Source organism: Herpailurus yagouaroundi, unplaced genomic scaffold (genome assembly GCF_014898765.1).
Source record: "Herpailurus yagouaroundi ecotype Mexico unplaced genomic scaffold, PumYag 159, whole genome shotgun sequence".
NCBI classification, from domain to species: Eukaryota; Metazoa; Chordata; class Mammalia; order Carnivora; family Felidae; genus Herpailurus; species Herpailurus yagouaroundi.
The window spans coordinates 81,226,567-81,239,782 of NW_024412400.1; the positions used below are offsets into that span (position 1 = coordinate 81,226,567).

The 13,216-nt window shown below is 40.0% G+C and overlaps 1 protein-coding gene across 10 annotated transcripts in view; it reads left to right on the forward strand.

The window, feature by feature from the left end:
* Window positions 1–13,216, forward strand: part of TP63 (tumor protein p63) — a 231,914-nt gene that overhangs the window by 139,242 nt on the left and 79,456 nt on the right. For all 10 annotated transcript variants that reach the window (XM_040481081.1, XM_040481089.1, XM_040481087.1 and 7 more), the window contains one exon: window positions 8,186–8,440. In XM_040481081.1, coding sequence (XP_040337015.1) covers window positions 8,186–8,440 — 255 coding nt within the window. The remainder of the gene's footprint in view (window positions 1–8,185; window positions 8,441–13,216) is intronic.

Sequence of the window (13,216 nt, forward strand, 5' to 3'; positions counted from 1 at the left end):
AAAGTGCTTTTTACTGGAAAATATTTTGCATTTATTCTTTCAATAAATATTTCCCGAGCAGCCACTGTGGCTCACACACCGTTGCAGACGTGAGACCCAGTGATGAACGAGATACAATCTCTCATAGATTTATGGTGTAGCAGAAAAGACCGATATTTAAAAATATATATATATATAGATATATATATATATATACATATCTATATATATATTTGTACAAATAATTTCAGTTATAATGATGCGATGTCGAGGGAAAGTCCGAGCAGTAAGACCGTGTGAAACAAAGGGGAATGCCTACCTGGGTGAAGAGGGCTTCTCCTGGGGAGAATGGCATTGAGCTAAAACTACAAGACGAACTAGGATACAGCCCGCCAGTGGGAGGGGGCTGCGGACTGAAGGAGTCTGCCTTTGAAAAACTTGAGGAGTGCCTGTTTGCAGGTTGTTTAGTGAGCAAAGGAGAGAGTTTCAAATAGTGTGGCGAGGCCACTGGCAAGACTCGGGGTGGGGGGGTGCTTTACTCTAAGACAGTTGGGACCTGCCCATGGTCTTCAACTTGAGAGAGACATGATCTCATCTACACTGAGCTGCTGGTGGCAGGCTCGGAAGAGCTGGGTCTCTCACTGTCTGCAGTTATACACAGTCTAAGAATGGTTACTTTTATATCCTGTCCTTAAAATGGACAACTGTTTTTCGTTGTTGTTGTTGTTGTTTTTAAGATCTGGAATGGTATGCTTTCATTGAATGTAAGTTTTAGATAAAAATTCCAGGCAGAAATCTGAGGGACTCAGATTTACATGCAATTGGAATGAAAGATAAGTAAGCAAGCGGGTTCTCAAGCCAGATTTACCGGTTTCTCATTCGGGCTGTGTCGCTTACTACCTTGAGCAAGTTACTTAATCTTGCGGGGCTTCGGTTTCCTCATCTATAAGTTATGTATAAAACATGGGATGATAATGCCACCTAGCTCATGAGGATTAAATGAATGAGCAGAACTTGAAGACTCTAAAAAACATAGGAAAGGACTCAGAAAGATTATTCGTAGTAGAAGTAGTAGCTACTATTCTTTTTGTAGACAGGATTGGATATGGATGCTCCATACGTTTCAGACTTTTAAAACTTTTGAATGGTCACTGTTTATTGAAACGGCTGTGTCTTCAGTTTCACATCATGGTAAACAAAGCTATCCTCTGTTATACAATGATAATCCCATTTAATCACTCCAGCTGATCGAAGTCATGATTTCTGATATGGCCTACACAGATATATTACAAAAATTATTTTTAAATACCTTAAACTCATTTTAAAAACCAATGAAACATTATCGATGATCTTCTAAAATCACCATGGTATGCTTTCCATATAAGTGACCTAACCTTCACTGAAAATTTTCATTACTATGTACTCTCTTCCTTTCACGTTACCACTTCTGCTAAATAAAGCTATCAAAATAGTGATTGTGAGAGGCTGAAAATGTCTTCAAACATATTTTTTCCAACTTTGAAAAAATTGGAACTCTGTATATTTTTCCTTAATATCCGCATCTAGAAGTGATTGAATTTAGAATTATGCCTTTCTGCTAAGCCCCATGCCGCCTTGGTATATTGATGGTGACAAAGCCCTTTGAAGAACTTAGATGCTCGTGATTATAATTTTGCTCATTTGTCATTACTGAAAAGGAGTACTGACTGAAATAAGAACCTGAAGTTTATTTTTTCTTGGTTGAGCTCTCCACAGTGTGAATTCAGTAAATTTAGGCTGAGTTTTAACCTCAACATGGTCCACCACCTGGATTTGCAAATGCTGTTGTCCAGTGTTTTTCGGCATTGCTGTCCACCTGGTCAGCCAACTGTGTAGTTATTCATCTCACCTGAGGTTGTCTGGCATTGGCTTTTAGGGAGCTCTTTCCTGAGTTACGGAATCTCGGGCCTCAACGGAATCTCGGCACTTTGTGTCAGACCACAAAGCATTCTAGTAAACTCTCTGCCTGCTGCCAGAAGTTCCTGTGCGCTTAGGTGCTTTATTCTTACAGGCTGTTTATTGTAAGGTATGAGTACACTTTACCTCGAAGCTTGTGCTTTGGGGGATCATTTGGAAGATAAAAGAAGCGAAATATTTTACAAGGAACAAAATCTGGTCTTGAGAAAAATCAGATGCTGAATATATTCTTAAGGTTGAAAGATGGTACTTCAACTTGACGTTGTTATACAAATATCTTCTTGGCCGCGAATGGAGCATTTTAACTCAGTTGTGTTCAATTCTAGCATAAAACAAGCCATCATTCTTTCAGGTGAGGCAGGCAATAGAACGCTGAAAAATGACAAGCATTTCTCCCTACGGCAGTGCTTGTTGAAAAGTCACCATCCTGCTGATATTTGGGGATGAAGTGTAGAACTGTCTACTAGAGCATATTCGAATGAATGCTTTGTAAAGCCAGGGTCACAAGGAAAACTGCTTTCTTTTCCCAGGAGGGGCTTTAGAATGTTCACAAGAGCTCCTTCAGGAAACCCAAGGTGAAAGGTTTAATCGGCTGAGGAAAGTGTATGCATGCTGCTGATTTCTAGGCTTGGCTTGGTAAATCTGGATAAATAAAAAAGCAGGTTATCTCATGTTTTGAAAGTAATCTCATGGCACTTTAATATAGCTTTGTGGAGGAGTGTGGTCACCCATCAGAATGCTAGAATTGAGGCACCTTTTATGTTTGATCATGAGATTCAGTCTCCTTGTAGGAAACTAAGGTCCAGGTGGTTCATGTACCTTGCACAGAGTTTTCAGCACATTAGTGGCAGTGTTGGAACTTAGACCCCACATCACCAAGTCTAGGTTCCAAGTTCTGTTCCATTACTAGGATCCATTCAGGAATGGTAAGTGCTAAAGAGTATTCAATTCCCTTCCCTAGCCTTGTCTAATAATCAGTCAAAGATTATAAATATAATTTCTTCCAAATGAAATTTGGGCAACTTATTGTTTCCTGTGACAAGGAAACATTTAAAAATTTGTTTAATGTTTACTTATTTTTGAGAGACAGAGAGAGAGAGAAAACGAGTCGGGGTGGGGCAGAGAGAAAAGGAGACAAAATCCAAAGCAGGCTCCAGGCTCCGAGCTGTCAGCACAGAGCCCGATGTGGGGCTTGAACCCATGAGCCGTGAGATCATGACCCGAGCTGAAGTCAGAGGCTTAACTGACTGAGCCACCCAAGCACTCCTCAATGGAAGTAAATTAATTTCGATTACATATCCTGACAGCAACCTCTCCTATTCCTGATTTGGCTTTCATTCCTTTTCTTCTTATTTTTTGAATTAACCTCTTGCCATAGACTGTTAGCTCTTGTTGCCATGCTGCCATAAATTAGCTATTACGGATGGTAATGTCTAGTAAATAGAACTTATAACATGTTTTTTTATAAATTGGAGGAGAAAGTTTTCAGAAACACAAATTATGTCTAAGTCCCTCTTTCCATTGCACTGGTCAAATGACTTGATGGGGATCCTTTTTTTTTTTTTTTTTTTTTTTGATGCTAAATTCTTTTATAGGAAAGTACTTATTACATTGTCAGCCTTAAGTATAAACCCAGGTATTCAATATTGAGTTTTATTTACAGTGATATATACTGACACAGTATTGCTGAGCAGATGAGAAGAAAATTTAGGTTCATATTATTTTCAGAGTTTAAGATCATTTAACAGTGTAACCCAGGGGGGAAAAAATAGATGAAACTAAATAGGGATTGCATTAATAGGGCACTCTTACAGCAGTGTCCACTCAGGAAAAAAAAATCTAATCTTCTGTATTTTAATTCTAATAATCCATCCAAACTGAAGTTTAGTGAAGAAACAAATCAGAGCCTATAGATGGCTATGAGAATGTGAAGGGTATAAGAGAGGAGAAAAACAAGAAAATACTTTTATCTGTATTTGGTAATACTACTTATCTAAACTTACTCTTTCCTAATGGTAAAAGCAAGCAGTTTAAGATTCAGCCCCTGGGTATCCCTACACTAATCATGACAGCTCCATGTTTCAGAACACCCCCAATTTGTTCTGTGATTACCAGGAGTATAAGTCTCTGTGACCAAGGTGTGTTTCATCCTTTCTGCAGTCAGATCAACTAGTGTGCGATGAAACTGAATATATTCCAGTTACAGATGCTGGTAAAAAACCTAGGGTCCAGGTGGTGAGTCTTCTGTTTCAAAGTTATTTTATAGGAAATGATGCATCTGTTTGAATTCAGAGGAAATCAGTTGTTTTCAGGCTTACAGTAGACTTCAGACAAGTTGTGTTCATTTTGCCTTTCAGGTTTTGTGGAAACAAGGCTGTCTCCTCTTTCAGACATGATAGGGTAGATATATGACATTTTTTATTCATTCATTCATGCATGCATGCATTCATTCATTCATCGAGTGTTTACAGAATATATTAAGTTTATTTCAAAATCAAGATGCCTCACGGTTTAGAAAGGGACAATCTAGTTTCTATCTCATTTCAAATATGCTAATAGTTCTTATTATATCAGAACACGTGGGACATAGACAACCCCATACAGTTCTTCTAAGTGCAGTTTTTTGACTGATGTGCAAGTGCCATGTTCTAACTTTTCACACTCTTTTACTGGTCACTGTAAATAGGCATTACATGAACATCCAAGAATAACACAAGATCCCCACCCCTTATATTCATGGAATTATAGTAAAGAAGGGGCACAGGCATTGCTCCATTCATCCCATAAGCTTCCCTTTGTGGAAAATAAGGTATAAATATTGTTCTCATTAACCTGGTACAGAGCTAGCTTCATGGGCATACAAGGTATGTAGTAGCAAAGGGTGCTGTGCTTTGTTTAATGCTCTGCTATCACCATTTTTTTAATGTTTATTTATTTTTTTTAATTTTATTTTGAGAGAGAGAGACAGAGAGGGAATGGGGCAGGGGTGGGGGTGGGGGTTGCAGAGAGAAAGAGAATACCAAGCAGTCTCGGGACTGACAGTGGGGCTCGAACTCAGGAACCATGAGATTGTGACCTGAGCTGAAATCAAGAGTCAGACTCCTAACCAACTGAGCTAGCCAGGTGCACCACCATTTTGAAACTTAATAATTTATGAACAAGAGGGCCTGTATTTTCATTTTGCACTAAGTCATGCAAATTATTTTGCTGATCTGGCCTATGGAGGACTTGTTCTTCTCGGCAATGTTGATCTGCCCCTCAGCCTCCAATGCTGCTCTGTCCACATGTCCACTCTCTTGTCAAATCAAAGAGGCAAATAAGAAACTTCTCTCGTTGTTGTTAACTAAATGCTTTTTAAGTTAACTTCAAAAGGACTGTTTCCCATGGCAGGTTTATGACATTGATTTTTAATAAAGTTAAGCAAAGTATCCAAGTAGATTTCCTTTCATGGAATTCTTCGGGTTTGTTCTTGTTTGTATTTTCGGCTAATTAATGTAAAGTTAGTAGTGCTGGTTTTGTACTTTAGATTTTTTTTTAAGACAATTGAGTATACTACTTGGTTATGTTTCTTTAAAGTAACATTTAAGAAAGGTTTGCATTGAAATGTGTTTTTCCATTTTTATCTTGGATAGTGAGCAGCTCTTTGTCTAAACCTAAGAATTCCAGCTTTATGATGCATAAAGAAACCTAGGCAGTGGAGGCACACTCTGTTGTTATTAAGTAAAATTTTTCACCTAAACTGATTGGAATTAAAAATGATGACATTTAAAAGCCCAGCCATCAGCACCCACAGTGCTGTTAATGACTGGGAATAAGGCTTCTGTTTCTTTAGAACCACCCATTATGTTCAGCCTCACCGCAGTCCCAGGGGTCTCCTAGGTGCCTCTGAGGTGAATGCATTTTCCCTTTCTCTTAAGTCCTTAGCGAAGTGCTGAGTGTTTGCTCACTGGCTTTTAAAGCTGGTCCCAAAACTTTTCTCTTTACATATATTGAAAAAAAAAAAAAAAAAAAAAAGAGTTTTCAAAGGGCTATGTTTCTTTGTTCTCATCCAAGCCCACAATTAGCTGAAGTTCCAATTCTGCATAGCTGGAAGGAGGAGGGAAGGGTGGCTCAACAGGCATTTTACTGCCTGTGAGAAAGTGCTCGGCCCAGTTTCTTTGTCCTTTATGTCAGGGCCCGCCGCTTCCCTAATTGTACTGCTGTAGGGAAGCACGTGCCTCTGGGAGCATTATCTGATTCCTCCCGGACGTTCAGGAGGGCTTTGCATGCTGACCCTTAACTTGAACACAAATAATATCTTTTCAATCCCATTCCTCCTCTGCTGCTGCAGGCTTGGATGCCTGGGGACTTTGAATTCAGCCTGGGGGGGGGGGGGGTGGACGCTTTGTGGGGCCTCGGGGTTTTATTTTCTTCTCCCCTCCTCATCTCACCTGCAGTCCTGCCTCACCTGTCAAGAGGGGAGAGCTGAAGATGGAAAGAAGGAGGGGGGGATAGGAGCTGCCGAAGTCAGAGAGGAGAGGAGGCAAGACAAACAGCTGCTCTTGTCAGCATGGGGATAAGTGTCAAGAGATTAATAGTTATTTGAAGAGCAAATGGGGACGTGGCATTCGGCAGTGGAATGCGAAAGTATAAATGTAATGGAATGGGCATGCGGCCTTTAACATTTAGACAGATGCTCTCTGGACTGAAGGGAATGGCAGAGTTCTTCGCTTCTCCCCCCGCCATGTGAAATACCAAAAGTTTGGTTAAATAATTTAGTTTCATTAACATTTTTGTCAAGTGTCTATTGCTTTTGTAAGTTTGTTCTTCTCCATCGTTTTACTGGGGCTAGGACTCTCAGAGTTCTTTTTCCAGGGAGGAGCCAGTCTCCTGGGTGCCCACAAGACTGTTTTTTCTCTTCTTGCTTTTGCTTGGTTTCCCCTTCACTCCCTTGAAGAAACAATGAGATTAACCTGTACAGGCAAACCTGTCCCATACAGTGGTTGCCCCTTCTGGAAATGTGTCCAGTTTGACTCAAGTTTAGGAATGACTTGAATTATCTCCTCAGGCTGACAGGTGTGATGGTGCTGGGCAGGGCCCTAGACTCAGAGTCAGAAGATTTGGTTTCATAATTCCCACTCTTTGCTTATTAGCTGATGCTTGAGCAAATCACTCCCCCTCTCCGCTAGTAATACTTTTTTTTTTTTTTTTTTTGCAGATTAAATGAAAAGTTAATCCATTCTTTCCGTACATGCAGATTTAATGAAAAGTTAATTCATTATTTCCATACATCATGCACAGAATGCCTACTGTAACCATTTGCACAGAAGGCATAAAACATTAGGCAGCGGAGTTACCCGAACTAATGTGCGCCTCAATTACATCAAATATAGAATGTTTATTATAACTAAGTGATATTTCTCTTACACATGTTCTACTCTGGCAAAGAACAAACTGCTGCAAAGAAAATGAAAGAACAGAGGAAAAATTAGGCTGTGTTTGGATGGTATACTAGCATGTTACTTTTAAAAACATATAGGTGACTCACCCTTACCTTGCTACCGATGCTTCGCCAGTCTTGATGAACTGAGACCTTGGTCAGGGGTTGGGGGGCACTCTTGGTACCCTGGGACAGAATTTAGATAATAAGACTACAAGGAAATTTGGAGAACATCTGCTTTTGTACCATCTGAAACAATTTGATGCTCACATCCCTTTTATAACATATCTATCCAGTGATCATTCTCATTCTGAATAACATGGCAGGAGGGGGGGGGGGAAGTAGCATGTGGTATTCATTTATTTTAAAGATATTCTTTACACCTACTAAACACTGGACATTTCTGCCCAGTTTGTTAATGAGCATGTATTCCACATTTTCTTTAATTCAAATATAGTTGCCACACAATGTTACATTCATTTCAGGGGTACAATATGGTGATGTCAAGTCTATACCTTATGCTATGCCCACCACACATGCAGCCACCGTCTGTCACCATACAATGCTGCCTCAGTATCGTTGTATATATTCTACGTTTAGTTGCTCTTCAGGAGACCACAGTCTCCCAAGGCTGCACCCTTACAAGGCACGCACAGGCCTCAGACTTCCCTTGCTGTTTCCGTGTATCGCAAATTGGTCCCTTTACTTGAAACATGAAGTTTCATAGACCCAAGGTGGATTTCTGGACAACGTATGCACCAAATGACGCCTTTTCGGAGCAATGATGGGCAGCTGAAATGGCTAACTCTGGGGTTTCTGGGTGTTCTGCAGCCACAGTACACGAACCTGGGGCTCCTGAACAGCATGGACCAGCAGATTCAGAACGGCTCCTCGTCTACCAGCCCCTACAACACAGACCATGCGCAGAACAGCGTCACGGCACCGTCGCCCTACGCGCAGCCCAGCTCCACCTTCGATGCCCTGTCGCCTTCCCCCGCCATCCCTTCCAACACCGACTACCCGGGCCCACACAGCTTCGACGTGTCTTTCCAGCAGTCTAGCACTGCCAAGTCGGCCACCTGGACGGTAAGAGCCCCGGGCACCTGTGTGCCCTTAAACCTGACCCTTGCCTCCAAGGGTGGTCTTCATTGCCCACCCCCTTCCCCCCAGGGACTTTTCAACTCTGTCAAGGCTTAGAGATTCATTTCACAGTTTCTCCCTGTCCTCCAAGGACATTGTGGTTTTGAGTATTTAACACTGAACCAGAGAACGAAAAAGTACCATTGAGTGGGCAAAGCCCTGATCTGGGAACCAAAGTCCTGTGTTCTGGCTGGCACTTAGTAATTTCAGCGAATCTGTTCTCCCCCTCCCGGCTGTCAGGGGTCCTTGGTGTAAAAGTTTTTGGAAAGCTATAAAGCAGTATGGCAACAAGAAATATCATAGTCGTAGGATGCGTATTTGCATTTACCAGAATGTAGGATAGTTACCAGTCTCCTTATTTTAAAGAAGTAAATGCCATATTAATATGTGGCTAAAAAATAAAATCACAGGCATGGGGTAATAAGAAATATAAATTTCATTTATTAAGGAAGGGCTAAATTTGTTTATACGTGTAGGTTCTATAACACAAATCGTAATTTATTGATACAAATAGATTTATCACCTTTATAATTTTTCCCCCAAAGACGCTTCTAAAACTGTACATCAGAGTCCTGAATTAGTCCAAAGACATTATGATTAAAAATGTTGAAAAAAAGAACTTTACATATGTAACTTTTCCAAGAAAATATGGAAATATTTTCAAAAATTAAAAAGGTACAAGAATGTTTATTCTATTTTAAAGTTCATATTGTTAATGTATTATAAATAAGGTTTGTATATAAGGGAGGAGATGCACAAGGCTGGTTTTAATTGCTTGATCAAAGAATGGCCAATACCAAAGTGGCATGCATGTTTTTCAAACAACTTAATATTTGCATGGATTCTAAAAGCACTTCGAAATATCATCCTTTTATTGAAAAATAGCTTTAGAATGGTTTTAACAGGTTTTTTTTTCCTCTTTGGCAAATAGCTTTCTTTGGAAAGTGTTTTACTTCTGTATTATAGCATCTAGTTCGCTATTGCTTTAATCCAGCTGTATATGGTTCATAAAACAATCTACATTTATAAGACTACATCCCAATGTAATTTCACATGTGTTCCCTCATTTTGTCTTCACTTCTTTGTGAGCTGAGTAGGATGAGCTGTATACTTCCCATTTCACTACTAAGGAAAGCCAAGAATGTGGAGGTTAAATGACATCCCTAAACGGACAGAGGCTTTTGTGTAACAGGACCTATTTCTGATTCTGACCTGCCCCACCAGATTGTGTTCTTTCTTTCTTTTTCATTTTTTCTAATTAAAATTTTTTTCAATGTTTATTCATTTTTTGAGAGAGAGAAAGAGAGAGAGAGAGAGAGAGAGAGAGAGAGAGAGAGAGAGACCGAGTGTGAGTCGGGAACGGGCCGAGAGACAGGGAGACACAGAATCTGAAGCAGGCTCCAGGCTCTGAGCTGTCAGCACAGAGCCTGACTCGGGGCTTAAACTCAGGAATGCTGAGATTGTGACCTGAGCTGAAGTTGGACACTTAACTGACTGAGCCACCCAGGCACCCCTCTTTCTTTCTTTTTCTACCGTTCCACATAAGGATGTTCAACACTTGCCTAAAATTTTATTTTAGTGCTTTTCTTTCATGATTGGAGAAGCGGTTCTGTCATGGTTCATATTTCAAACATAAAGTCTAACTATGAGCCTACAATTTGATCTTTTTTCCATGTGTTACTCACCAACTGTGTTATAATCAGGAGTGTCTTTTATATTAATAATCCTGGAGGTGGACACTAAAGGTGAGTAAACTTAGAGTTCATAGGCCTTAATAAATATTGGTTGATCAATCTAAGTAATACTTTGCTGAAGATCTGCCCGACTAACCATTTTATAAGTGGAGCATAATGTGTTTTAGAATAGGGGTTGCCGATTGGGTGTTCATAATCCCTGATCTCCAAGGCTAACAGTTTTTTGTTTGCATACCCAGGCCAAGCTCTGCTGTGTTAGGAATAAGCACATCTGAAGGGCTGATGGGCATATGGAGACCACTTAATGATTGCTCACTTCCTTTCTAAAATGGTTTAAAAACCATGGTGATAGATCTTGTTGCAAGTGGAACATTAAATCAGCCACCCTTTGCCTCCTGTATCACCTCCCATACAGAAGTCTTAAGGTTTATTTTTTTTAGATTCAACACAATTCTGAACCATCAAAGCCCCTCTCTAGGACAAGTAAATTGTCACACACACACACGCACACACACGCACACACACACGTAAGGTTGGGGATGTATGCCTAAGTGGCAGGTTAAAAAGAAAATAAAATGTCTTGTGGAGTATACTGGTAAAATTTCCTTATGTGGGACAACAGTGAGGTCTGTACCCTGAATAAAGGAGTAGGCATTGCTGTTAGGGGAAAGGTCACTCTTTGGGGGGCAGAAAACCTGGATTCTAGACATGATCATCTTTGTGACTTTAGGCAAGTCACTTGGTCTTTCTTGCGTTCGATCTGTGTCTCTGATGAGGAAAAAGAGGAGTCTGGTAAAATTGTTTTCTTTTCTTCTGGTGTGCTAGTGTTAATAATCAACATAGGACACTTCTAGAAGGACTTAGGTTCTTATTAGGTGTTTTGCCTGCCATTTAATGAGTGGCCTGCGTTAAGCTGTTTTGCCTTTCTTGGATCTTGGTTCATTTGTCTACAGTCTGCCCTATAGATTTTACAGAACCATATAGAATTTTACAGGTTGTATAGAATAGATTGAATTAGATGTCCATTCTCCCCTACTGGTGTAGCATGTGGTGTCTAGAGTTTTCCTAAGTAGTACTTTCTTGTTCATCATCAGTTTTATTTTAGGCCCAGTTGCATTTCTTCTAAATTTAGGACACTTGAACCCTTATCTGAGTAGCAGTTGAAATCACTTGAAAAGACCTCAGATCTATCCACAGACACCAGTATCTTGTACATAGCAGCATCTGAGTCTCTAGGCCAAATTATATATCCTCGCACTTATACATCGACCTCACTTTTGTTTGTTTGTTTGTTTGTTTTTCAAACATCATTTATTTATTTTGAGGGCAGGGGAGAGAGAGAGAGCAAGAGAGAGCATGAGTGTGCAGGGGAGGGACAGAGAATGAGTGAGAGAGAGAGAGAGAGAGAGAGAATCCCAAACAGACCAAGCACTGTCAGCATGACGGCAGAGCTATCATGAGCCGTAAGATCCTGATCTGAGCCAAAACCAAGAGTCGGACGATTAAAGGTCTGAGCCACCCAGGTGCCCCCATAGACCTCACATTTTAAAAAGTATTGTCCCAGACATTTATTTTGGTTGAGCCTCACAACAGAGGCTGTTAGCCCCACTTTTATAAATGAGGAAACTTAGAGAAGTCAAGGTTCCAAGGCTTATCACCTGTCGAGGAGGGAAAGGAACCCAGGACCCCTCATTCCCAGTTCAAGTCTGTCTGCCATCCTGTCTAGACTGTCTTTCCCCCTGATTGATAGAAGGAGACATACAGGGACACACAGGCCCTGTGTAGTATGGTGCTAAAGACCAAGTGATGGAGGGTATTTTATTTTATTTTATTTTATTTTATTTTATTTTATTTTTTTTTAATATGAAATTTATTGTCAAATTGGTTTCCATACAACATCCGTTGTTCATCCCAAAAGGTGGATGGAGGGTTTTTTAAATGTCCTGTTACACAACACCTATTTCTTAGGCATATGTGCATTTTAAAACAACTTTTCAAAATAAAACACTATAATTTAAAACCGTGCACAAACGGGAAGCAGCAGAAACAGCTGTCATTAGGAAGAGCCACACTTACTACATGGTATTCTGGTAATTCTGTAATAAACACTATTTAGTACCATTTTATCACTTGTCATTGTCCTTTTGTGTTTTCTCTTTTCATTCTGATTTTACGCATAATTACTGCCAAAACACAATACATTTAAAGTGTATATGCATATTTCCTTTTCTTTCTCTATTTTTTATTTTTTTAATGTTTATTTATTTTTGAGAGAGAAACAGAGACAGAATGTGAATGGGGAAGGAGCGGAGAGAGAGGGAGACACAGAATCCAAAGCAGGCTCCAGGCTCTGAGCTGTCAGCACAGAGCCCGACCGAGGGCTCAAACTCACGTACTAGGAGATCATGACCTGAGCCAAAGCCGGACACTTAACCAACTGAGCCACCAAAACACCCCTCTATTTTTTACATAACAAATACAGTTGTGTGTCCAGTTCCATAAAAATATGGTACTTATTTTAAACTTCTACCAATGAAATAAAATGAAGTGTGATAACATTTTCCATATTCTCTGTTTCAGGGACACACACACACACACACACACACACACACACACACACACATTCAGACCCAAGCAGTACTGAATTCAGAATTTACTTTCAGACTCTTTGCTTATTTCTATAATATAATTGCTACTGCTAAGAGAGGCCTACCACTTATTATATTAAGGTGCTACTCCAGTATGATAGCTAGGAATCATTAGCTATAAGACAGTTGACAGAATGGTGTTTTAGAAATGGCAGGAAACTTAGGTACAGATTTCAATTCTGAAATTTCCTAGCAGCATAAGCGACCTGCCCAAAGAATCCAATCTCTTTAAAACTCGCTTTTTCATGTCTGCAAGTGGCCATGTTAATACATCCCTTATTATGAGAATTGCATGCTCTGTCTAGAGCACTGATCAGCGCCTGACTGGCCATAGGCATATAAATGTTTATGAATCTGAATTTTGATCCCTTTGTTTCATG